General features: G+C 40.8%; 1 protein-coding gene across 14 annotated transcripts in view; it reads left to right on the forward strand.

Moving 5' to 3' along the window:
* The window catches only part of TAF1 (TATA-box binding protein associated factor 1), an 85,701-nt gene that overhangs the window by 21,033 nt on the left and 39,208 nt on the right, over positions 1-25,460 (forward strand). For 10 of the 14 annotated variants that reach the window (XR_006711037.1, XR_006711038.1, XM_045472319.1 and 7 more), the window contains exons 19-32: positions 3,959-4,108; positions 4,277-4,396; positions 4,930-5,105; positions 5,704-5,882; positions 7,573-7,786; positions 8,243-8,408; positions 10,251-10,462; positions 13,727-13,835; positions 14,055-14,153; positions 14,453-14,630; positions 21,266-21,333; positions 22,686-22,808; positions 23,575-23,667; positions 23,750-23,834. Coding sequence is in view for 12 of the 14 variants with exons in the window: in XM_045472319.1 (XP_045328275.1) it covers positions 3,959-4,108; positions 4,277-4,396; positions 4,930-5,105; positions 5,704-5,882; positions 7,573-7,786; positions 8,243-8,408; positions 10,251-10,462; positions 13,727-13,835; positions 14,055-14,153; positions 14,453-14,630; positions 21,266-21,333; positions 22,686-22,808; positions 23,575-23,667; positions 23,750-23,834 (1,972 nt within the window). In the remaining 2 variants the exon portion in view is untranslated. The remainder of the gene's footprint in view (positions 1-3,958; positions 4,109-4,276; positions 4,397-4,929; positions 5,106-5,703; positions 5,883-7,572; positions 7,787-8,242; positions 8,409-10,250; positions 10,463-13,726; positions 13,836-14,054; positions 14,154-14,452; positions 14,631-21,265; positions 21,334-22,685; positions 22,809-23,574; positions 23,668-23,749; positions 23,835-25,460) is intronic. The other 4 variants (XM_045472312.1, XM_045472314.1, XM_045472316.1 and 1 more) reach the window with 1 other exon arrangement.

A 25,460-nucleotide genomic window follows, 5' to 3' on the forward strand; every position in this document is an offset into this window, starting at 1 on the left:
CTCAGGGAAAAAGCTCTCAGTTTTTCCCCGTTGAGGATGATGTTAGCTGTGGGCTTTTCATAAATGGCTTTTATGATCTTTAAGTATGTTCCTTCTATCCCGTATTATTTTTTTTCAATGTTTATTTATTTTTGGGACAGAGAGAGACAGAGCATGAACGGGGGAGGGGCAGAGAGAGAGGGAGACACAGAATCGGAAACAGGCTCCAGGCTCTGAGCCATCAGCCCAGAGCCCGACGCGGGGCTCGAACTCACGGACCTCGAGATCGTGACCTGGCTGAAGTCGGACGCTTAACCGACTGCGCCACCCAGGCGCCCCATGAGTTTTATATTTTTAATTCACACACTTAGGTTTTTGACCCACTGTGAGTTAATTTTTGTATATGGTGTAATGTACAGGTCCAGCTTCAGTATTTTGCACATGGATATTATGTTTCCAGTATCATTTGTTGAAAGTATATATTCTTTCTTGTCTGTCTTCTTTTCCTCTGTAATTATGTGGAGATTCATCCAGGTTATTGATCATTTGTTCTTTTTTATTGCTGTGTAGTGCTCCATAATATCACAGTTTAGCTGATCACCTATGAGAGGACATTTTGGTTGTCCCCTGTTTTTGGCTGTTATGAATAAAAGTGCTATCAATATTTCTGTATAAATTTTGATAGGGACACATTTTCTTGGTTTAATACCTAAAAGTAGAATTACTGGGCCATATGGTAATTCTGTGTTTTACCTTTGGAGGAGCTGCCAGACTGTTTTCCACAGTGACTTGAATTATTTTTACATTTTTATTAGCAGTGTATGATAGTTCCAGTTTTTCCACATCCTTATCGACACTTGTTATTTTTCCTTTTTTAAAAAAATTATTATCATGGCTCTCCATCAGATTTCAAGTGGTCTCTCATTGCAGTTTTCATTTGCATTTCCCTAATGGCTAAGGATGTTGAACTTCTTTTCATGTGCTTATTTACCATCCAGATATCTTCTTTGCTCAAGTGTCTGTTCATCTCTTTTTTTTTAAGTTTATTAATTTTGAGAGAGAGCGCATGAGCAGAGGAGAGGCAGAGAGGGAGGAAGAGAGAATTCAAAGGAGGCTCTGCACTGCTAGTGCAGAGTCCAGTGTGGGGCTCAGACCCACAAACTGTGAGATCATGACCTGAGCCAAAAAAAGTCAGGAGTCAGACACCTAACTGACTGAGCCACCCAGGTGCCCCTGTTCATCTCTTTACTCCACTTAAAACATTTTTTTAATGTTTGTTTATTTTGAGAGAGGGAGAGAGAGAATCCAAAGCAGGCTCCACACTGTCAGTGCAGACAGGGCCTGACGTAGGGCTCGAACTCATGAACTGTGAGATCGTGACCTGCGTCAAAACCAAGAGTCGGATGCTTAACTGACTGAGCCACCCAGGTGCCTAAGTCCGCTTTTATTTTGAATTGGTTGCTTATTTTCTTCTTACTGAGTTTTGAGAGTTCTCAAATGCATTCTAGGTCTGACTCCTTTATTGGGTATGTGATTTGCAAAGATTTTCTCCCAGGCTGTGGCTTGTCTTTTAATTGTTCTAACAGTGTTTTATGAAGAGCAGAAGTCCAAATTGTCAGTTTTCTCTGTTGCTTGTGGTTTTGATATTGTATCTAAGAAATTTTTACCTAACTCAAGGTTGCAAAGATTTTCTTTTATGTTTTCTTGTAAAAGTTTTATTGTTTTAGATCTTATATTTAGATCCATTTTGAGTTAATTTTTGTATAGGATGCAAGGTATAGATTAAGGTTTTTTTTTTCCTGCATATGAATGTCTAATTATTCCAGCACCATTTTTTTTAAGTTGAATGACTTTTTAAAATAAAAATTTAAGGGGCGCCTGGGTGGCTCTGTCAGTTCAGCATCCATCTTCAGGTCATGATCTCGTTCATGAGTTCGAGTCCCACATCAGGCTCTGTGCTAACAGCTCAGAGCCTGGAGCCTGCTTCAAAATCTCTCTCTCTCTCTCTCTCTCTCTCTCTCTCTCTCTGTCTCTCTCTTTCTCTCTCTACTCCTCTCCCATTCATTCTCTCTTTCTCTATCTCTCACACTCTCTCTCTCAAAAGTAAGTAAACATTAAAAAAATAAAAGAAAAAATTAAAACAAAATTTTGATCGTGTATATGACTTTCTTGCCCACAGACTTCCTTTGGGTCCTTGTTTCGTTTAGAAGCTATTTATGTTATTTACAAGGAGCTACATGATTTGGGTCTTGTATGTAATTCTAACCTCCTTTCATATCCTGCCACTGCCCATCTTGTACTCTAAGCTCCAAATATGCTAAAGTTCACTTCGTCTCCCAAATTTCTTTCTGTTGCCTTCTGGGATTTTGCAACTGCTCTTCCCTCTACCTAGAATATGATCTCGACACTCCTCTACTATCTTACCTTCATTTGCAGTTTGTATTCTTTTTTTTAATGTTTTTATTTATTTTTGAGACAGAGAGAGACAGAGCATGAGCAGGTGAGGGGCAGAGAGAGAGGGAGACACAGAATCCGAAGCAGGCTCCAGGCTCTGAGCTGTCAGCACAGAGCTCGATGTGGGGCACGAACTCACGGACCTTGAGATCATGACCTGAGCTGAAGTCGGTCGCTTAACCGACTGAGCCACCCAGGCGCCCCTGCAGTTTGTATTCTTTTGGAAGCTTGCCCCGACTCTTGTCCTCACTCCCACCCTTTACTCATATTGGATCATCACTCTTCCCTTCTTAATGTACAGGTAGCACTTTTTACTTTTCTGTCAGTGCACTGGTGGTGCAGTATTGAATTTGGTTGGTTATTTGTCTCTTCCTCACTAGTAGGAGATCCGTGAGAAAGTAGTGCCTGGAATATAGTAGATGTTCAAAAATATTTGTTAAATCAGTGAATGATTGTAGTGAGGTCAGAGTGAGTGAAGAAACATAGTCGTGGTGTTCTTTTGGGGTTGGAGTGAAAAAATGAGTGGATGTCTGAGAATTTCAGAAATTAAAGATTTTGTTAAGTAGCCTTCAGGATTGAATCTTGAATAGAATTGGCCACTTTTTAGCTAATCATGTATATACTCTTAACTGGTCTGTGTGGACAAGCACATTCCTCTTGTCTTTATTTGGCAGCAGTCAGTAAATCCTATTCAGGGTCTCCGAAGAGGACTGACATTTTTGATCAAACCAGTGGCAGAGGTAGAATGGACTTTGGTTTGGTGCTGCTAGAGTTAAGGCCAGTGCTTTGTAAAGCATGCTTATCATTTAATTATAGAATATGTTGGTCATTCTAAAGAAGCCATTTGAGCAATGGGGCAATCAAATGCATCATCAGTGTAACCTCTTTGAGCATCGTGAGGGTGGCTACACTATCTTTGAGAACTCTCAGTATATCCCAAGGGATATGAGACTGAAGGGTACCCCAGTGTTCCACATATTCTTCCTTCTGCTGACTGACATCTTGATTTGTATTTAAATTCCTTTTTTAAATTTTTTAAGTTCATTTATTTATTTTGATAGAACACGAGCAGGGGAGGGGTGGAGAGAGAGGGAGAGAGAAAATCCGAAGCACACACCATGCTGTCAGCACAGAGCCCAACATGGGGCTCAAACTCCCGAACCATAAGATCATGACCTGAGCAGAAGTCAGATGCTCCATCGACTGAACCACCCAGGCGCCCCAATTTTTTTATTTTTTAGAGAGAGAGCAGGCAGGGCAGAGGGGCAGGGGGTGGGGGGAGAGGGAAGGAGGGAGGGAGCGAGAGAGAGAATGAATCTTAAGCAGGCTCCATGCTCTGTGCAGAGCCTGACCCAGGTTCCATCCCATGACCCAGGTTCATCTCATGACCCTGGGATCATGACCTGAGCTGAAATCGAGAATCAGACACTCAGCCAACTGAGCCCCCAGGCACCCCAACCTTCTAAGTATGGCTAGACATAGAGCACATTTCCCACGGCCCTTAGAATCTTTTTCTGTACCTCAGGTTCGCACTGCTCCTTGGAACACCACAAGGGCTTTCATTGCTGCCATGAAGGGCAAGTGTCTCCTGGAGGTGACTGGGGTGGCAGATCCTACAGGGTGTGGTGAAGGATTCTCCTATGTCAAGATTCCAAACAAACCAACACAGCAGAAGGTGAGACTATTCTGAAGTCCTAGAAGCTAAAATATCAAGGGAGGAAGAAATGGAAGTTAAGGAGTGGAGGATCTGGAAAACACCTAATTGACAGGATGACTTAGATGCCTGTTATAAGGGATTCTGCTTATTACAATTCTTGCCTTTTTTGTTTTATGTCTGAGGTAGGATGATAAGGAGCCTCAGCCCGTGAAGAAGACAGTGACAGGAACAGATGCAGATCTCCGTCGCCTTTCTCTGAAAAATGCCAAGCAGCTTCTACGAAAATTTGGCGTGCCTGAGGAAGAGGTGAGTATGGAAGAGGGAAACTTTGAGTTTCCTAGGGGCTTTGTGTATAGAGGGAAAAGGTGGGAGGCAGATGTAAGGAACTATGTGGATAATTTTGTGGTGTAGGTTGTAGTATACTGGATCTTGGATACTTTTTCAGGAGTTAGCTTTCTCAAAGCTTTCTGTTTAACCCGCTTTGGGTGATTTTTAAACTTCTAATTTTTTTTTTATATTTGAGAGAGAGCGCGCGAGCAGGGGAGGGGCAGAGAGACGGAGACAGAATCTGAAGCAGGCTTCAGGTTCCGAGCTGTCAGCATGGAACCCAAGGTGGGGCTCAAGCTCACGAGCAGTGAGATCATGCTCTGAGCCAAAGTCAGACACTTAACTGAGCTGTTAGGGTGCCCCTGGATGATATTTATGTATGTATGTATGTATGTATGTATATGTATGTGTGTATGTATGTATGTAAGTCTATTTCTCTAAGCGTGTGCCTTGGTTTATTCTTTGAAATATCTGATGATTTATGTATATGTGTGTGTCTACCTCTTTTGTAGATTAAAAAGTTGTCCCGTTGGGAAGTGATTGATGTGGTACGCACAATGTCAACAGAACAGGCCCGCTCTGGAGAGGGGCCCATGAGTAAATTTGCCCGTGGATCAAGGTTTTCTGTGGCTGAGCATCAAGAGCGTTACAAAGAGGAGTGTCAGCGCATCTTTGACCTACAGAACAAGTGTGTTTGTTTTAGAAAATCCAAGCCAGATAGGGGAGGGGTGTTGGACAGTATATTATAATGAAGAGGAGGTTACCTGATCATGTGACTAGGGGGTCAGGTATCTGAGATATCGGGTGGTATTTGTTCATAATACTGCTAGGACACCTACTCCTTTCAGAGCAACTTGGTAAAGGTTTTGAATTGGCAAGAGGTGCTAGGTATGAGCTCTAGGTTCCGTGGCAACTTCTGTGGCTTATTCTGTGGCTTCTATTCTGGCAGTTATTACAGTGGTGATAGGGGATAGCGAGTGTTTTTTCTGAAGGCTTTACTTGTGAGAGGATGGTATTGCACTATTAAAAATGTTTCTCAGTTTTTCTCAATTCTGAAAGAGTTGCTGTGCTGCTTCATATTTCAAACTGACCTTATTGACAGACGTCTAGGAAAACTTTGGAACCCTTTTCTCTTAAGGCCCCCATGTCTTAGTGGATTTGGGGTATTCCTTTTTAAGGTTGATTTCCCAATTTCTTCCTCTTCCCTAAAACCGTATTTCTTCAGCCCTTTATACACTTTCATATTTTCCCTCCTCTTAGCTTCACATTGTTTTTTCTCTTTTTAGAGTTTTGTCATCGACTGAAGTATTATCAACCGACACAGACAGCAGCTCAGCTGAAGACAGTGACTTCGAAGAAATGGGAAAGAACATTGAGAACATGTTGCAGAATAAGAAAACCAGCTCTCAGCTGTCACGTGAACGGGAGGAGCAGGAGCGGAAGGAACTGCAGCGGATGCTACTGGGTGAGGGTAGTGGCTTCACAGGCAAGAAAGAGAAGGATCGAAAAAGTGTAACTAACTGCAGACTAATAACTGAGGCAAAGCTGGAGGCAGAAGAAATAGGGGATGAGTATAGAAAGGCCTGTAGATGAGGTAGAGCGATTACTGCAAGCTGGACTGTAGGTCTGTCTGTGGGGCACAGATGGAAGACATGCTGCCAGTCTGCTACCTGCCTCTGGTCAGTCCACTACCTGCCTCTCGTGTGTATCAGGCCTGTCCAAGCCAGGGCTAGCAGTGCTGTACATCACGTGAGCATTCTGGGCATTCCTCCTCGAGAGGAAGAGTTTGTAATACAGAATTTGTGGATGGATTTGGGGAGTTGCCCTTGAACCCTCTGAAATCACATGTAAAATTCTGTACAAGTGTGCCTTTTCTGAGGAGAAGATCCATGGCTTTCAGAAGATTCTCAAAGGGGTCTTAGACCCTAAAAAGAGTTAAAAGTCAACCAAAAATTGCAGAAGTTGAGGGTGAGGATGATTAAGGCCTGAACTGGTTTGGGATAAGGATATTGGGAATGAAAAGAGAAAAATCAAGGTGACCCTAAGATTTCATTCTGGGCCTGCTAGGAAGATGGTGGTCCCATTGATTAAAGTAGTAAATTTCAGAGAAAGAACCAGGTGTGAGAAGGGAAGAAGTAACGTGTGGAGTTTGAGATGCCCATGAAGGGCTTTCCCAGTATAGGTGTCAAGCAGGCAATTTAAAATTTGGATGTAGATACTGTGAGAGAGGGGATAAAGACTCCAGATGAAGATTTGAATGACTGTTCTCACTCCTAGTAGTGTTTCCTTTGTTTACTCCTCTCTGTAAAAGCTTTATGTAATTTTGTGTTCATACTACTTTGTAAAGATGTGATAAAGCCTTTCCATCAGTGTGGTCCTGGACCAGCAGTATCTGCATCACATGGGAGCTTGTTAGAAATGCAGAATCTTAGGCCTCACCCCAAACCCTACTGAATTTGAATCTATTTTAATGAGAATTCTCAGGCGATTCCTATTCATTCACATTAAAGTTTGAGAAGCACACTCTAGGCCTTGAGACTCTGGACTTGTTTCTCTGGGACAGTTTTGCCCCCTTGGTGCTTGGGTGCTTTTTTTAATTTAATTATTTATTTTTAATGTTTATTTTGGAGAGAGAGAGAGACAGAGTGTGAGCAGGGGAGGGGCAGAGAGAGGGAGACACAGAATCTGAAGCTGGCTCCAGGCTCTGAGCACAGAGCCGGACGTGGGGCTCGAACCCACGAACTGCAAGATCATGACCTGACCCCAAGCCGGACACTTAACCTACTGGGCCACCCAGGCGCCCCATTGAGTGCTTTTCTTTAACGTGAATATCAGCAACTTGCTACTTAGGCTTTCTTTTGCTATTTAGAGGACTTCGAATACAGCTACTGTTCTTTTGTCCCCTAAAACAAACATACAGTTCTTTGAGGTCCTTTCAGAACTTCTTGTACTTAATAAAAAATGGGAACATTGGCAGTGGTAAAATGAAGTCAGGAAAGGACAAATCAGTATACTTCGGGCTGGTGGTGACGTTGATGCTTTCTGTAGAACCATACTTTTGTGACATGTTGAGCTTCGAGGTTTCCACTCAACTCCAGGAAAAGGACTGTTTGGGTGGTAGGGGGAATGTGTGGAAATCTTTTTCTGCCTTGCAGCAGCAGGTTCAGCAGCATCAGGAAACAATCACAGAGATGATGACACAGCTTCTGTGACTAGTCTTAACTCTTCTGCCACTGGGCGTTGTCTCAAGATTTATCGCACATTTCGAGATGAAGAGGGGAAAGAGTATGTTCGCTGTGAGACAGTTCGAAAGCCAGCTGTCATTGATGCCTATGTACGCATACGGACCACAAAAGATGAGGAATTCATGTGAGTTTGACTCACCACTTTCCAGTGTTATAAGGAGGATGATTAAAAAGAGGTGGGGAAGGGGGATGAGGTAGGTGCTTGAGTTTTAATGACAGGATTTTCTGTACAGTTGTCCTTGGCTGTCTGTGTTGACTGGGTGCCTTTGAGTTTGAACAGAGCCAAACCACAGGGAGAATTTCAGACTTGCTACCAAATAAAGGAATCTTCAGTTCCACCTGGGTCCTTTGCATTGTGGTCGGTTGGCAGAACTCTCCAGGATTACTCAGGATGTCTCATTCTGAGAGAGGTGTCTCCTGGCACGTGGAAGGCTGATGAGCGGGGGAGGTGGGAGTGCCAGGCAGCCCCTTTTATTTCTGTGTGGATGGATGACTTTAGTTGGGAGATGTTTAGCTGTCAGGACAGTCTTCCTGGCTTGTTTGCTTATGGTCCTGTTCTATTTCCCTCCTTGTCATTCAGTCGAAAGTTTGCCCTTTTTGATGAACAGCATCGAGAAGAGATGCGAAAGGAACGGCGGAGGATTCAAGAGCAGCTTAGGCGGCTAAAGCGGAACCAGGAAAAGGAGAAGCTTAAGGGTCCTCCTGAGAAGAAACCCAAAAAAATGAAGGAGCGTCCTGACCTAAAAGTAAGTATTAATGTGGCATAATCATAGCTAACAAGACAAAGGAAGAAAGCATACTTTTTCCCTTAGTTTTTGGCATCCTCCCTAACTGGGAATGAGGGCAGTATTGTGGAAAGCTAGTTTGAGTTGGTGTGGCTGTCAGGCAGGTGTTACCGGTACTAGTGTGACTGGTACCAACAACTTAATCTGATGCCATTGGGTATTAATTTTATACTTCATCAGTTGGAAATATTTCCTAGGAGTTGTGATAGGTTTGGTTGAGATAGATTTTTTTACGTGTACATCTGTGTGTGCATGTGTGTGTGCGCGCGTACACACACACACACCTTTTTAAAATTGTACATACTGGGGCGCCTGGGTGGCACAGTCGGTTAAGCGTCCGACTTCAGCCAGGTCACGATCTCGCGGTCCGTGAGTTCGAGCCCCGCGTCAGGCTCTGGGCTAATGGCTCAGAGCCTGGAGCCTGTTTCCGATTCTGTGTCTCCCTCTCTCTCTGCCCCTCCCCCATTCATGCTCTGTCTCTCTCTGTCCCAAAAATAAATAAACGTTGAAAAAAAAAAATTGTACATACTGAAAGAAGTAACAGAAAAACCTACAGTACAGGTTGCTTTCCATAACTTTGGTAGGATTTCAGATATTACTCTACAACGTAACTGTAATGTATACAATAAAATGAGGGAACTACGATATAGTGGAAAGAGCCATGGACTTGGAAACAGAAGATCTGGCTTTGGGTTCTGGTTCTGCCATTTAGTTGCTCTGTGACCTTAACCTTACCATACGTGTTTTTCTCTTCTATAAAATACGATACCTGTCTCATAGTGTTGTTGGAGTAAGTGATACAATGCATGAGAAGCACTTTATAAACTGAAATTCTCAGTAAATATAAATTGCTGGTAACATGGACCGAGGTCTTTAAATATTTTCAACTTCCTTTCTTTTTTAAAAAATTTTTTAATGTTTGTTTATATGTGAGAGAGAGAGCACACACAAGCAGGGGAGGGGCAGAGAGAGAGGGAGACAACAGAATCCGAAGCAGGCTCCAGGCTCTAGGCTCTGAACTGTCAGCACAGCCCGATGTGGGGCTTGAACCCACAAACTGTGAAATCATGACCTGAGCTGAAATCAGGTGCTTAACTGACTGAGCCACCCAGGCGCCCCTCAAGTTCTTTTCTTATATATGGTATTCAATAAATATGACAGAGTATTGACCCTATTTTACAGATGAAACTGAGGTCAGTTGCAAAGCTGAGATAGAGACTTGGTATTATCCTTTTCCTTGGGACTGGAAATATACCTTGGGCTTCCAAGAGACTTTCTCCAGCGTATTTAACATTTTCATACTTTACAACTTAAATTGAAGGTAGAAATCCTCTCCCTTTTCTTCCTCACTTGATTTTTTTTAAATGTCCAGTCTCTGGGGGTGCCTGGGTGGCTTAGTCGGTTAGGCGTCCAGCTTCGGCTCAGGTCATGATCTTGTGGTTCATGAGTTCGAGCCCCTCGTTGGGCTCTCTGCTGACTGCTCAGAGCCTGGAACCTGCTTCAGATTCTGTGTCTCCCTCTTTCTCTGCCCTTCCCCTGCTCACGCTGTCTCTATCTCTCAAAAATAAATAAACATTAAAAAAAATTTTTTTAAACGCCCAGCCTCTGTATTTTATTTTTAATGTGTCATTTCCATACACGCTCTTTTTGTCTAGTGGCTTCTGGTTAAAAGGTGTAGAACAGTTCTGTTACAACAGAAGTTCTGCACCTGCCTTTGTTTCTCTCCTGCCTTCTATGTGTCTTGTAAAGCGAATCTCACATGGCCTGTTTACCTCTGACACGCTGATACTTTCCCTTTTGCAGCTGAAGTGTGGGGCTTGTGGTGCCATTGGGCACATGAGGACAAACAAATTCTGCCCCCTCTACTATCAAACAAATGCTCCACCCTCCAACCCTGTTGCCATGACCGAGGAGCAGGAGGAGGAGCTGGAAAAGACTGTCATTCATAATGATAATGAAGAACTTATCAAGGTTGAAGGGACCAAGATCGTCCTGGGGAAACAGCTGATTGAGAGGTAAGAGCACACAGAAAGCGCTGTGGAGAGATCTGTCGGAGGTTGAAGGGGGGCAGGGGTTGATATGAAGTGGAACTGAGGGCATAGGCGTTTTGATGGATTTTCCTCAGTAATTGTTTCCAGTAATGAAAATTATGGTCTTTTGTCATAAAGCACTCCTTAGGCTCTCCTGCTTGCCTTGGGGCATGCTACCTAACTTACTGAGTCTCCACTTCCTTATTTACGAAATAAAACCACCTTTACCAGCGTAGTTGTGAAGGTAAAACGAGAGGTTATATAAGCATGTAGTACAGTGCCTGGCATAGAGTACTTCCAGGCACTCACTATATTTGTAGTCCTTAATCTCAGTGTTCTTTTTTTTAATGTTTGTTTATTTTTGAAAGAGAGACAGACTACAAGCAGGGGAGGGGCAGAGAGAGAGGGAGACGCAGAATGCGAAGTGGGCTCTGGGCTCTGAGCTGTCAGCACAGAGCCTGGTGCAGGGCTCGAACCCACAAACTGCGGGATCACCACCTGAGCCAAAGTCAGATGCTTAACTGACTGAGCCACCCAGGCGCCCGCCCTAATCTCAGTGTTCTGATAATGGACCACCCAGAAAGATTAAGGAGACATAAACTATGTTATCCCTACCTGTCTCTTGCTCTCAGAGAATGTAACAGATAATCAAGTGGAGAAGTTTTTAAATTAAAAAACATTTTCTCCCTGACTTTTTAGTTAGAAACTTGCAAACCTACAGAAAAGTTGAAAGAATAATAGAGTGTATCATTCCTCTAAAGTTACAGTTAATGTTTGTCACGTTTGTTTCATTTTTATGTATCTAAAACTTTTTTTTGCTGAACTATTTGGAAATAAGTTGCAGGCATCTTGCTGTTTCACTCATAAATACCACACATTGTCTAAGACTAAGGACATAACATACCATTACACCTAAGAAAATTAACATTGGGTCAGTAGTATCTAATATTTGGTTCTTATTTAAATTTCTCTGGTTGTCTTAGTGTCCTTTTTGGCCTGCCCCACCTCCAGTTTAGGATCCAATCCCAGTTCAAACATTAAGTATTTTGAATACTTCTTAATCTAGAACTGTTCTCTCTGCCTATTTTGGTTTCCATGGCATTGAATTTTTTGAAGAGTCCAGGCCAGTTGTCTCCTAAGATATCCCATATTCTGGATTTGTCTGTTTTCTCATTGATCACATTTGGATTAAATGTCTTTGGCAAGATTACTACATAGGTGATAATATGTACTTACTGCACCACATCAAGAAGCATGTAATGTCAGGCTTTCTCACTATTTTGATCATTTTGTTTAAGTGGTGGTCCCCAGAACTCTCTTATAATAAAGATATGTTTTTCTCTTTGTAATTAGCACGTGGGTGAATATCCTGTTCCCTAACAATCTTTCTCTCTGTAGTGTAGCATCCGTTGATGATCGCTGCCTAACTCAGTTATTACATTGAGGGTTGCAAAACCATGGTTTTTCTAATTATAGCATTCTTTCTACATTAACTGGCATTCTATAAAGAAGAGCTCTTTTTTCCTTTTTGTTTGAGTATTACTATGGATTCTGAAATTCTTCCTTTTGTAAACTTAGTGTAATATAATTTATTAACACTATTTTATGTTATTTATTTATTTTTTAATATATGAAATTTATTGTCAAATTGGTTTCTATATAACACCCAGTGCTCATCCCAAAAGATGCCCTCTTTAATACCCATCACCTACCCTCCTCTCCCTCCCACACCCCATCAACCCTCAATTTGTTCTCAGTTTTTACGAGTCTCTTATGCTTTGGCTCTCTCCCACTCTAACCTCTTCTTTTTTTCCTTCCCCTCCCCCATGGGTTTCTGTTAAGTTTCTCAGGATCCACATAAGAGTGAAACCATATTGTATCTGTCTTTCTCTGTATGGCTTATTTCACTTAGCATCACACTCTCCAGTTCCATCCACGTTGCTACAAAGAATGAAACCATATTTCATTCTTTCTCATTGCCACATAGTACTCCATTGTATTAACACTATTTTAATTGTGATCCCCATATTGTCTCAAATTTGACCTCTTAAAGCCAGATCCTGTGTCCTTGTGAGAACTTACTTGCTTTCCAACACAAAATGTTCTAGGCTGTCCTTGAAATTTCCTTGTTCAAGACCTAGAATCAGCCATTTCTTCAAAGAGCCCTGGTTCCTTTTATTGGGGAATGGTATTTAGAACCAAGATTTAGGTGTTAAGTATGCTCATTGCCACTGAGATGTCCTTGCTTCTAGGCTTTTAGTGGACGGAACTAGGAAATAAATATATATTGCAAATCACATATCAAAACCTTCATATCAAAACCTCCAATTCAAATTATATCTACAGAGTCTTCCTCTTCTTCCCCCATTCATATTTGTATCCTTTCTCTGGTTCCTGGCATCAAGATGTTGAATCATTTGCTCTGTCTGTACATCTGTTATGTACAAAATAGTCTGAGAATTACAATACCAGTACCACTGACAACAAGACTTTAAATCTTTAGATTCAAGGTGTTTGCTCTAGTTTGTTGTCCTTAGGCTATATGCCACTGAAGTTGTGCAGTCAGCGTATTACATTTAAAATATATTTGAATGATTTTTTGTGTGTCATTTTTATAATCAATTTGATACATAGTTATATTCATTTGTTCTTTTTCTTATTGAGGTAAAATTGGTATATAATGTAAATTTCAGATGTACAATATTATAAATCACTCCTATTAAGTTCGGGACTCTTTTCCATTCTTGGTTTAATTTATCAGTATCTGTAATAGTATGTTTTGAAGCACATTAGAAAAGGAAAATGTAGGCTCTTGATTCTATGCAACGGAAAGGAAGAAGGTGGATGGTCTTTTAATGATCGAGGGAAACTAAAACTCATTTTTATTTCAAACCAAATTTTAATTTCTTCCTTGTTTCCATTGTAAGTAAGTTCAGCTTCCTAACCCTTGAACCCTAAAGTAGAATGTTGGAGCTGGAAGGATTCTTGAAATTCCTTTATCCCAGTTCCCTTATCTTCCAAATAGGAAACTGAGGTGAAGTTGTGGCTTGCCTAGTTCTTTATTATTTGGAGATCATATGAGGCCTTGCCTGATCTGAGCCTTAGAATGTGGATATCTGGCCTTTGGTTTGGCTTTTTCCTCCCCAGGCTCATGCTCAGGTACTTTGGACTTCTTCATTGTAGTCGTTTTTTTTTTTTCTGGGGACTAGAGATACGGACTTAATGCTATGAAAGTGTTATTGATTACAGTGCAGATGAGGTTCGCAGAAAATCTCTGGTTCTCAAGTTCCCCAAACAGCAACTTCCTCCCAAGAAGAAACGGCGAGTTGGAACCACTGTTCACTGTGACTACTTAAATGTGAGTATCTGCATTGCTGCCTTCTGACCAGATGGGATTCTCATTGATTACTCCAGCCCTCTAACCCATGGCTCTGGCACAGCCTTAGATTCTCCCTTTGGCCTTGCCCTGAAAATTATGCATACTGTTCATCACAAGATTTGTAGGCTGTAACCAGAAAGTACTATTTTTTTGTTTTTCTTACCTAATGGAGTACTCTGATTTCTCGTTTCTCCTTAGAGACCTCATAAGTCCATCCACCGACGCCGGACAGACCCAATGGTGACATTGTCATCCATCTTGGAGTCTATCATCAATGACATGAGAGATCTTCCAAATGTGAGTTCATTGCATTCATGTCTACAGTAGGAATGGTAAGGCTCTTTGTTGTGTCTGTGATTTCAGATAGAGGGCAGTAGAGTACAGGCCAGGAACTCCTCTAATTCTTTCAGATGTAGTTTTTTGGTTTTTTGGGTTTATTTAATAGTTTAGTAGAGGAAACAGACACCTACCTGCTTCATCTAGAAAGATACCTTTAAGAGTTGATGGCGAGGTAGATAGGTAAAATGTGAGTCTTCAGGAATTGGCTCTGGCAAGTGCTCTTTGCTCACGGATAATGCTATTTCTTGTTGGCACAGACCTACCCTTTTCACACTCCAGTCAATGCAAAGGTTGTAAAGGACTACTATAAAATCATCACTCGACCAATGGATTTACAGACACTCCGTGAAAATGTACGTAAACGCCTCTACCCATCTCGGGAAGAGTTCAGAGAACATTTGGAGCTAATTGTGAAAAACAGTGCAACCTACAATGGTAAGAATCATCTGTTCCTTGACTGCAAAGGTCACCTTTCAGTGACCTAGTCACCTTACTAGTCCTAAATTCAGACTAGCTTGGACTGACTGAAATGATCTACAGTGTATTATGCATTTTGGGGTCAAGAAAATTAGTGCACATTTTTGTCATTTATCATTGCTTCTTTTTAGTCCCACTTTTGAATATATCCTCTGGAGAATTTGGAGTCTATCTTTTGAAATGAAACAATTGCATGGAGATTAGTGGCAGGAAGAAGTGGGCCTAATTAAGTGGAAAGGAGAGACAGTGTGGATGGAATCTGCAATGTGTGTCCCTGTGACCATGTTTGTTGTGAGTCTTTGATTTGATCTACAGATTTGTTAATAGGGGCTATTATCTGTTCTCTTTGCTCAAAAGCTGGAAAGGGAAGGAGAAAGAAATCTGCTGAGTCTTAAAAGAGGGAAAACAGTACAGCTTCTGCATATAGGGGAGATAAAGGTTTCTGGTCTCCAGTTGGATCCTTGAGCACAGATTCATGTATATAAGCGTGGGGATTAAGAGTATAGCCAGAGAATGAGTCGTGGCTCTGCCACTTACTAATTAAGTTACTTTAGACAAGTTCTTAGACAAGTTACCCTAGACAGCCTCTCACAGCCTCCTCAGTATTGTCATCTGTAAACATGGGACAATAGAAGTACCTAGATTCTGTGACCTTTCACAAGCAGGCCTGACCCGTTTATCTAGTCTCCTGTCCAATGCCTGGCTCCCACACCTACTAGAGATTCCTGCCACATTTCACTAAATATCCTGTTGCCATTTCTTCATGCCTCTTGCACAGTCTGTGCCCTGTCTGGAATGCCCTTTCTTCCCTTTTGGTGATAAATTTCCATTCATATTTTCCAGACCAATTCATATCATCTCTTCATGGAGACTTATGCAGAGTGCCCAAAATACCATTTTTTGATCCTCCGTGCTCCCCAGCACAATTAAATCAACTTTTATGACTTACTATGTTGTATGTAGTTATTTATATATCCAAATCTCCCACCACTTTGTGACCTCCTGGAGAGACTATGTCTTACTCATCTTTATATTCTCTGGCAGAGTGCTGGACATGCACAAGGGAAGAATACATTGGTTAGGCCCAACTGTCATTCAAATTATAAGGATAAATACTTAAAGACAGTCAAATTGGGGGTGGCTCGGTTGGTTCAATGTTCGACTCTCGATTTCTGCTTGGGTCATGATCCTAGGGTCGTGGGATCGAGCCCTGTGTTGGGCTCTGCATTGAGCATGGAGCCTGCTTAAGATTCTCTCTCTCCCTCTCTGTCCCTCTCCCTCACTCTATCTCTCTCTAAAAAAAAAGAAAAGAAAAATCAAATTGAAATAGGAATGGAAAGGTGTAAGAGTCGACTTTGAAAATACAGAGCTGAAGTACCTGTGGGTCATTTAGGTGGAGATGTTAGTAAAAAAATTAGAAGTAAAGATTTTTTCATAGCCTTACATTACCCCCCCCCAGCTCAATTCTCTTTCTTCCTCAAACCTGTTGCTGATAATCATAGTAGTAGCAGTATTACCAGTGGCTCCAAGTGTTTAACTTGCGTTGTTTTATTTCACCTTAAGAAATCTCTGAAATGGGTACTATTATAATCTTTATTTTTATGGATAAACAGATAAGATAAACCTGTAGCGTTTAAATAACTTTACTAAGGTGGTCACACTGCTAAAAAGTGGCAGAGATGTGAATCCAGGTATATATAACTCCAGAGCCTATGCTCTTTTTTTTTTTTTTTTTAAGGTTATTTATTTATTTTTGAGAGAGAGAGAGAGAGAGAGGAAGGGGCAGAGTGTGAGGGAGAGAAAGAATCCCAAGTAGGCTCTGCGCTATCAGCACAGAGCCCAGTGTGGGGCTCAATCTCATGAACAGTGAGACCGTGACCTGAGCTGAAACCAAGAGTCGGATGCTTAACCAACTGAGCCACCTAGGCGCCTCAGAGCCTATGCTTTTAACCACTGTGTTTCATATACTCTTCTCTATTTATTCACTTCCTGTTCACACCTTACAACCCTGAAGTTGCCTTCCACAGAAGTACCAGTAACCTCCCAATTGCTGGATCAAGTGGCCACATTCCAGAAATGCCTGTTTACTTAAACAACTTTATAGAGACATAATTCACGTACTATACAATCTACGCATTTACTTATTTATTTATTTTTAAATATTTACTTATTTTTGAGAGGACATGCGTGTGAGTGGGGAGAGGGGCAGAGAGGGAGGGGGACAGAGGATCTGAAGTAGGCTCTGAGCCGAACAGTTGAGAGCCCGATGCAGGGCTCGAACTCATAAACCGTGAGATTATGACCTGAGCCAAAGTCAGATGCTCAATCAACTGAGCTACTCAGGAGCTCCCAATTCACGCATTTAAAGGGATCAGTTTTAATGTGTATTACCCACGTGGTAGCATGTATCAGTACTTCATCCCTTTTTATCATCACCTAATGTTCCATTGTATAGATATACCCCATTTTAAAAATTTGTTCATCAGTTTGTAGACATATGCATTATTTACACTTTCTGATTAGTACAAAAAATGCTGCCGTGAACATTTGTGTACAAGCTTTTGTGTACACATTTGTTTTCATTTCTCCTAGATATATATCTAGGAGTTGAATTGCTGGTAACACATGGAAGCTCTATGTTTAACTTTTTGATGGGGCGCCTGGGTGGCTCAGTTGGTTGAGCATCTGACTCTTGATTTCTGCTCAGGTCATGATCCCAGGGATGTGGGATCGAGCCCCATGTTGGGCTTCATGCTGAGTGTGGAGGCTGCTTGAGATTCTCTCTCTCTTTCTTCTTCTCCCTCTCCGTCTCCCTCTCCCTCCCTTTCTGCCCTTCTCCCCCGCCCCACTTGTGGGCTCTTTCTCTTAAAAAAAAAAAAAAAGTTTAAAAAAAACTTGGAGCACCTGGGTGGCTCAGTCAAAGTGTCCAGTGCTTGATTCCGGCTCAGGTCATGATCTCATGGTTCATGAGATCGAGCCCCACACTAGGCTCCATGCTGACAGCACGTGCTGACAGCCCTCTCTCTCTCTCACTCTCCTGCTCACATGTTCTCTCTCTCTCAAAATAAATAAGCTTTAAAAAAAAAAAACTTTCTGAGAAACAATCAAATAGTTTTCCAGAGCAACTGGAGCATTTTATAACCCCGTCAGCAGTGTTTAAGGGTTATGATTTCTCCACATCCTTGTCACCACTTGTTATTGTTCATCTTTTTTATTCTAGCCATCTTGGTGAATGTGAAGTGGTATTGTGGTTTTGATCCATATCTCCATAATGACTAATGACATTGAACATCTTCCCCCCCCATTTTACTGAGATAGAATTGACATATAGCACTGTGTAAGTTTAAGGTGTATGGCATAATGGTTTGACTTAACGTAGTGTGAAAGGTTTACTGCAATAAGTTTAGTAAGCATCTGTCATCTCATATAGATACAGTAAAAAGCAAAAAAAAAAAAGTTCTTCCTTGTGATGAAAACTCTTAGGATTAACTCTCAACAGTTTTACTGTATATCATACAGCAGCGTTAACTGTCATGTAGTCATCATGCTGTACATTACATCCCTAGTGCTTATTTCTCTTACGATGGGAACTTTGTACCTTTGGACTGCCTTCCTCCAATGTCCCTATCCTCTACCCCCTGCCTCTGGTAGCCACAAGTCTCATTTCCTTTTTATGAGTTTAAAAAAATTTTTTAAGCTTATTTATTTATTTATTTTGAGAGGGACAGAGACAGCACGAGTGGGGGAGGGGCAGAGAGAGAGGGAGACAGAGAATTCCAAGCAGGCTCTGCACTGCACGTCAGCACAAAGCCAGACATGGGGCTCGAACTCACAAAACTGTGAGATCATGACCTGAACTGAAATCAAGAGTTGGACACTTAACTAACTGAGCCACCCAGGCACCCCTATGAGTGTTTTTAAGATTCTACACATAAAGTGAGATCACACAGTCTTTGTCTTTGATGTTAAGCATCTTTGCATGTGCTTAGAAATCTTTCTTGAACTTTAGTGTATTTGGCACTATTGGTCACTTGTTGCTCCTTGATACTCTCTTCTCTCTTTTCCGGGAGTATTTTCTCTAATTACTTCCCATCTTTTTCATTCCCGTGACTTCAACCACCATATATCCACTGATATCACTGTCTCCAGCCCATACCTCTCTTCTGAGTTCCATACTCATTTTCCAGTTGCCTGCCAGACATGTCCATTTTTCAGTGCCCTACTGGCAACTCTTTATCTGATTGCTTTATTTAGATTGATGATATTATATCATCCTTTCTTAAAGTTTATTTATTTTTAATTTACATCCAAGTTAGCATATAGTGCAATAATGATTTCAGGAGTAGATTCTAGTGATTCATCCCCTATGTATAACACCCAGTGTTCGTTGATATTACCATCCTTCTAGTTGTACAATCTAGAAATGATGGTCATTGTTGGTTCTACCCTCTCTTCCCCACACTCCTAGATCACTAAATCCTATAAATTGTATCCTCGATGGTTTGCTGGAATACATCCCCTTCCTTTCAGTCTCTGTTACTCCTATCTTAGTTGAAGCCCTTGTCATTTCTTATTCAACCCCTTGCAACAGCTTCCAGACTTTCCTTTTGTTGCTTGTCTTAATTTTTCATGCTGTTTTTTTATTTTATTTATTTATTTATTTATTTTTTTTTTTTCCAACGTTTATTTATTTTTGGGACAGAGAGAGACAGAGCATGAACGGGGGAGGGGTAGAGAGAGAGGGAGACACAGAATCGGAAACAGGCTCCAGGCTCTGAGCCATCAGCCCAGAGCCTGACGCGGGGCTCGAACTCACGGACTGTGAGATCGTGACCTGGCTGAAGTCGGACACTTAACCGACTGCGCCACCCAGGCGCCCCTCATGCTGTTTTTTTAAATGTTTGAGAGAGGGAGAGCAAACAGGTAAAGGGCGGAGAGAGAAGCAGAGAGAATCTCAAGCAGGCTCTGTGCTGTCCATGCAGAACCGGACACGGGGCTCCATCTCACAAATTATGAGGTCATGACCTGAACTGAAGTCAAGAGTCGGCTGCTCAACCTACTGAGCCACCCAGGCACCCCAGTTCTTCACATTATTGATAAGGGTATTTTTTTTCTAAAACACAAATTTGAAAAATTATTTTCCAGTATAAAATCCTTAGTGTCTTTCTATCACCTATGAGACCTCTATAATATGGCCCCTTCCAAGTTCCATTTCCTATTTCTCCTCCACACATACCTGTATTGCAGTTTTACCAAACTACTTGTGGTTCTTGTGAACTGTGTTGCTTCATGTTTCTATTAATTTGCTTACTTTATACTTTTGTACACTTTTTCTTCTCTCCGGAATGTCTGTCTACCCTGTTGTCTGTCTGATGGACCTCTACTCTTCATTAATGACAGGACTCATGTCAGTCACAGCAAGCCTTCCCTGCTTCCCAGTATGCAGATTTAATTGTAAAACAACTTACAACCCGTCTCATATGCAAGCCTACCATATTTCATAGCAACCAATGTATTTCTCTATTTGCACTTACACTCAGGTTTCTATTTCTCTGTAGGTATACATGTACATATACACAGAAGTATACAGAAGTAGAGAGAGAATAAACCTCAGCACACCTATTCATCTAGTTCAACAATTACTCTCATATGGCCGATCCCTGTTTATTTAGTCTGTATTTCCAGATGTTTTATCATTTCATGCATAGATACTTCAAGCACTCATACTCTGTCTTGGCAATTATTTATTTTTATGTCATTTGACCTAAGAACTAAGGTAGGAACTGTGTCTTATTTTCCCTTCATTCCCATCACTGACCACATCACACACCATCATTAATCATTTGTTGGATGAATAAACGAATGAATGCTAAATTAATTAGTTGAGACTAGAGTTGAGGTTTAGGGTCTGTGGAGGAACACTTACGTAAAAGAATAGACAGAGGAAGATCAGCAAAGGGTACTTGAAAGGAAGCAGTCCAAATTATTCTAGATGAAAATGTCTTGACTGTCTCTATAACGAGCGTGAATCAGGGCAGCCATAAGTGGGGAGTGGAAGAAATAGTTCAAGGATTTTCTGAAGCTGCTGTTATGGATTTCAGGGAAGGTAAATAGTCTCAGATGGGATGGAGAGTCTTTTATGACAAAGGCTTTGGATTAGCCATATGTTGGGAGGACATCACAAACCATGAGTTCTGTAAACAAAAATTACAATCACAAATTTTATATGCTAAGTATGGAAAGATCGTAAATCATACATTGATCTCCTCAGCTATCCTTAAACAAATTATCATTTCCCATCCACTGTATCATTTTCAAGGTATTAAAGGCAGTGGTATCTATAATAGTGCTGTTGGATATATGTAAATAGGGAAGTTAAAATTAGTTTATTCATCCATGCTGTGTATCTGCCATGTGTTAGCGCTGAAAAAATGGCGATAAGACTGCTATATCTGTATAACCTAGTAGCTAGGCTGGTGCCTGGCACACATTAGGTGTTTTAAGTAAATGTGTTAAAAGTCTCGAGTGGTATTGGCAGCTCTTGCCTCCCATTTTTAATGGTCTCATCTCTTATTGTTCCTCTATACATTTAGGTCCGAAGCACTCATTGACTCAGATCTCTCAATCCATGCTGGATCTCTGTGATGAAAAACTCAAAGAGGTAAGATATTTAAAATGAGAGAAAAGCAGTGGAATTTGAAGGTGGCTAGTAAGCAGGGTTGAGGAAGGAGGGAATGTAATAGAAGGAAGAGTAGAGAAATGTGAGAGTAGTAGATCTTTAGTATGTTAGAGAAGAAGGGACGTTAGAAATCATATAATCCCTTTTTTTTGTAGATGGAGAAACTGAGATCCATAGAAGGAAATTACTTGCCCTGGGCATTATGGTTATTAAGTAGTATAGCTAGGATTGAAATTTAGAACCCACATAACTTTAGAAAGGGCCAAGGAAAGTAAATTCCCAAGAAGTCAGAGCTAAGAGACTGTGTTTTGGCAGAGAGGACCTTTAATTTTTAAGAGATTATCTATATTCCATTTTTTACCCCCCCCCAAATGGTACCTTTATAAGCTTACAAAAATGGAAGTATGATTATGATCTTAATACTGAAGTAGACATTTCATAAAAGAGGATAATCAGACGGCTGATAAACACGGAAAGATTCCCAAATTGATCGATCATTGGGAAAATGCAAATTTAAACTAGGATTAGATACTATTACATGTCCACCAGAAAGGCTAAGCTTTGAAAAGACTAAAAAATAATTTAAAAAACTGATAGTAATAAGTGTTGATGAGGATGTGGAGCAATTGGAACACACACTTATTCCCAGTATAGTCTGAAATGAATTTATTGGATTAGCTCCCCTTACGTAAAAGTCACTAATCAGCAATATGTCCAGTGTTTTCAGCAACAGTTTTACAGCAAAAACAATGTGATAGTAAAACCTAACTTGGTGAAAGTGTTTTTGTTGTGGGAACTAGGCTATCAATTCCCAGGGATGTATATTTTGGTAATCTATAAGAATAGATGATAGAATACCTAAAGGATCGATTAGTACATCCCTTTTGATCCTCTTAGTAGAATATCATTTCTCTTATCTGAAATTTCTGCCTGGAATTGAACTTGACAGTTTAAAGTTAGACTTTTTGAGAAACTTAACAGAAGACCATCGGGAAGAGAAGGGAAAAAAAATAGTTACAAACAGAGAGGGAGGGAGGCAAACCTTAAGAAACTCTTAAATACAGAGAACAAACTGAGGGTTGATGGGGGGTGGGGGGAGGGGAAAGTGGGTGATGGGCATTGAGGAGGGCACCTGTTGGGATGAGCACTGGGTGTTGTATGGAAGCCAGTTTGACAATAAATTATATTAAATAAATAAATAAGTAAATAAATAAAATAAAGTTAGGTTTTTTTGGGCAAGGGCAGTAGGCGACTGAACCATAAATTATCCATAATTTTCTGTGGTGATTATACCTCAAGGAAACCTGTTTTTCCTTTGCTTTGTTTCATATCAGAAAGAAGACAAATTGGCTCGTTTAGAGAAAGCTATCAACCCCTTGCTGGATGATGATGACCAAGTGGCATTTTCTTTCATTCTGGATAACATTGTCACCCAGAAGATGATGGCAGTTCCAGATGTAAGTGGTCTCTGTGCTAAATATTGTGAAGATAGTACAGAAGAGAAGGGACAGGAGGATGTGCATGTTTATGTATGTTGGGGAGTCTGCAAGGTAGTGTTTATAAATTCAAACTGGCGTATAATTTAAAAAACTGAACTTTTTGCTGTATGAGTGCTTTATCATTAAAATCAGAGGCCAGGAATCTGCAGGTATAGAGAGATTTTCTCTTCCTGTTGCTGACATTCAGTATTTGAAAGCTCCCAAATAGCCCTGGAGAGAAATCAGGATGCCAGCTAATGGGAGTCTTTGAATTGAAAGGTGCTTGTTGACAAATGACAGTTTATTAATTATCCACTGTTTATTGTCTTGTGTTTGTTTGTTTTGTCTTTTGCAACTTTATGGCAGGGCTACCACGTTGACTGTATGAGAATCATTTGGTAATGATTCTCCCTTAGGAGTTCTGAACTCAATCTCCTTTTGTGATGTGGGCACATGTTATATATGTGATAATGCTATAAAACTTCTGGAGGGGAGTAGGGAATAAGAAGTTTTAACTGTGAGTATAGAACAAAAGCTCTTACACTATCAGGGCATAGTAATCCTTAAAGAAATCCAAGAACCCCTTAAATTATATACGGAGTTTTGTGTGAATGTGTGTCTTCCTGGGAAAAGTGGTTCATAGCTTTTGTTGGAGCGTTAGGCAAATGTGTGACCCAATGAAGGTTGAGAGTCTCTGGTATAAAGAATGGTTTCCATTTCATTTTTTATGCTTTGTGTTTTCTAGTCTTGGCCATTTCATCACCCAGTTAATAAGAAGTTTGTTCCAGATTATTACAAAGTGATTGTCAGTCCAATGGATTTAGAGACTATACGTAAGGTGAGTGATTTGATCTAAAATGTGTTTTTAGAATCAAGTAACTTTGTACATGAATCTGAGTCCCTGGTTCTTTTAATCACAGAATATCTCCAAGCATAAGTACCAGAGTCGGGAAAGCTTTCTCGATGATGTCAACCTTATTCTGGCCAACAGTGTTAAGTATAATGGTGGGTATTTGTCCTTTTTTAAATTTCTTTCCATCTATCTATCCATCCAGTTTTAGTTAGCATTATTAAAATTTAATTGTATGAACAATTAATTAGCCTTGAACAGTGATAGCAGACTTAGTCAACTGACTTACTCTCCTTTTTTTTTTTAAGCAGGCACATATTTCAATGTGTTTTATAAAGTCTGCTAATAACTTTTAATGAAAAAGCAAGGTACATTTATTTTTAAACTTTGGAAAGCACAGAAACATGAAAAGAGAATAAAAATTAAAAGGATATTACTTTGGGCTTTGAGTCATCACTGCTTTCCAAGAGATAGGAAAATTCACCTATGCCCCAGGCCCTTAGATGGAGCTTAAGGAAATGTATGACTGGAGGCCATAGTGAGCTTCCTTAGAGCATAGAGTTTTTGGTCAGTACATGACCTGATAATATATGTCAAGCTAGTTACTTCTTTTTCTTTATTAATTTTTTTAACATTTATTTATTTTTGAGAGAGACACAGACTACAAATGGGGGAGGGGCAGAGAGAGAAGGAGACACAATCTGAATCAGGCGCCAGGCTCCGAGCTGTCAGCACAGAGCCCAACGCGGGGCTCAAACCCACAAACTTCAAGATGGTGACCTGAGCTGAAGTTGGACGCTCAACCAACTGAGCCACCCGGGGGCCCGCTAGTCACTTACTTCTGTGCTGACTACCTAATCTGGTAGGAAAGACAATCCAAGTGATGGAGACTGTTAAAATGCAGGTCGATGAGGTCTATATTAGAAAGACTACAAAGCACACTAGAGGAGCAAAACGAACACCTTTGCCTAAGGGTTAGAAAAGGCTTCATAGATAAGCTAATAAAGATTTTCAAATGACTTGCTTGTTAAGTAAACATTGATTAAGCACCTAATGTGTGCTGGCACTGATAGATGCCACAAATATAAAATCAACTTAGGCATGATTCCTGCCCCCACATTGATTAGAGTTTAATTGGGGCAACAAAAAAGAAAATTTATAGAAGCTAAATATTATGCTAGATGTATGCACAGAGTGCCAAAGGGACACAGACAGGATATCTACACCAAGAGTATGATTAGAGGAAACTTTCTGGAAAAGAGTTTTCTTAAGCTGATTTCTAAAGGATCAGTAGAGTTCACTAAGCTAAGAATGTGGGGGAGAAAACATTCCAGGCAGAGAACAGTAGTATGTAAAGACACAGAGGCCTGAAATTATATTAAATGGGCTTAAGAGACAAATTGTTGAGGTTGCAGTCACCTGTGCATGTTGGTGAATGACTGGTTTTATGTAGAAGTCTCTAGGAATCAAATCCTAGAGAGCCTTGTGTGTGCCATATGTCACACTTAAGAAATTTTTTTTTTAAGTTTTTATTTATTTATTTTTGAGAGACAGAGAGAGCAGGGGAGGGGCAGAGAGAGAAGGACAGAGAGAGAATCCCAAGCAGGCTCCATGTTGCCAGCACAGAGCCAGATGTAGGGCTTGAACTCACAAACTGTGAGATCATGACCTGAGCCGAAACCAAGAGTCAGATGCTGAACCGACTGAGCCACCGAGGTGCCCCTAAAGAGATTTTACTTTACCTTAAATGGAAAGACATTGAAGAATTAAGCAGTGAAATG

Source organism: Leopardus geoffroyi, chromosome X (genome assembly GCF_018350155.1).
Source record: "Leopardus geoffroyi isolate Oge1 chromosome X, O.geoffroyi_Oge1_pat1.0, whole genome shotgun sequence".
NCBI lineage: Eukaryota > Metazoa > Chordata > Mammalia > Carnivora > Felidae > Leopardus > Leopardus geoffroyi.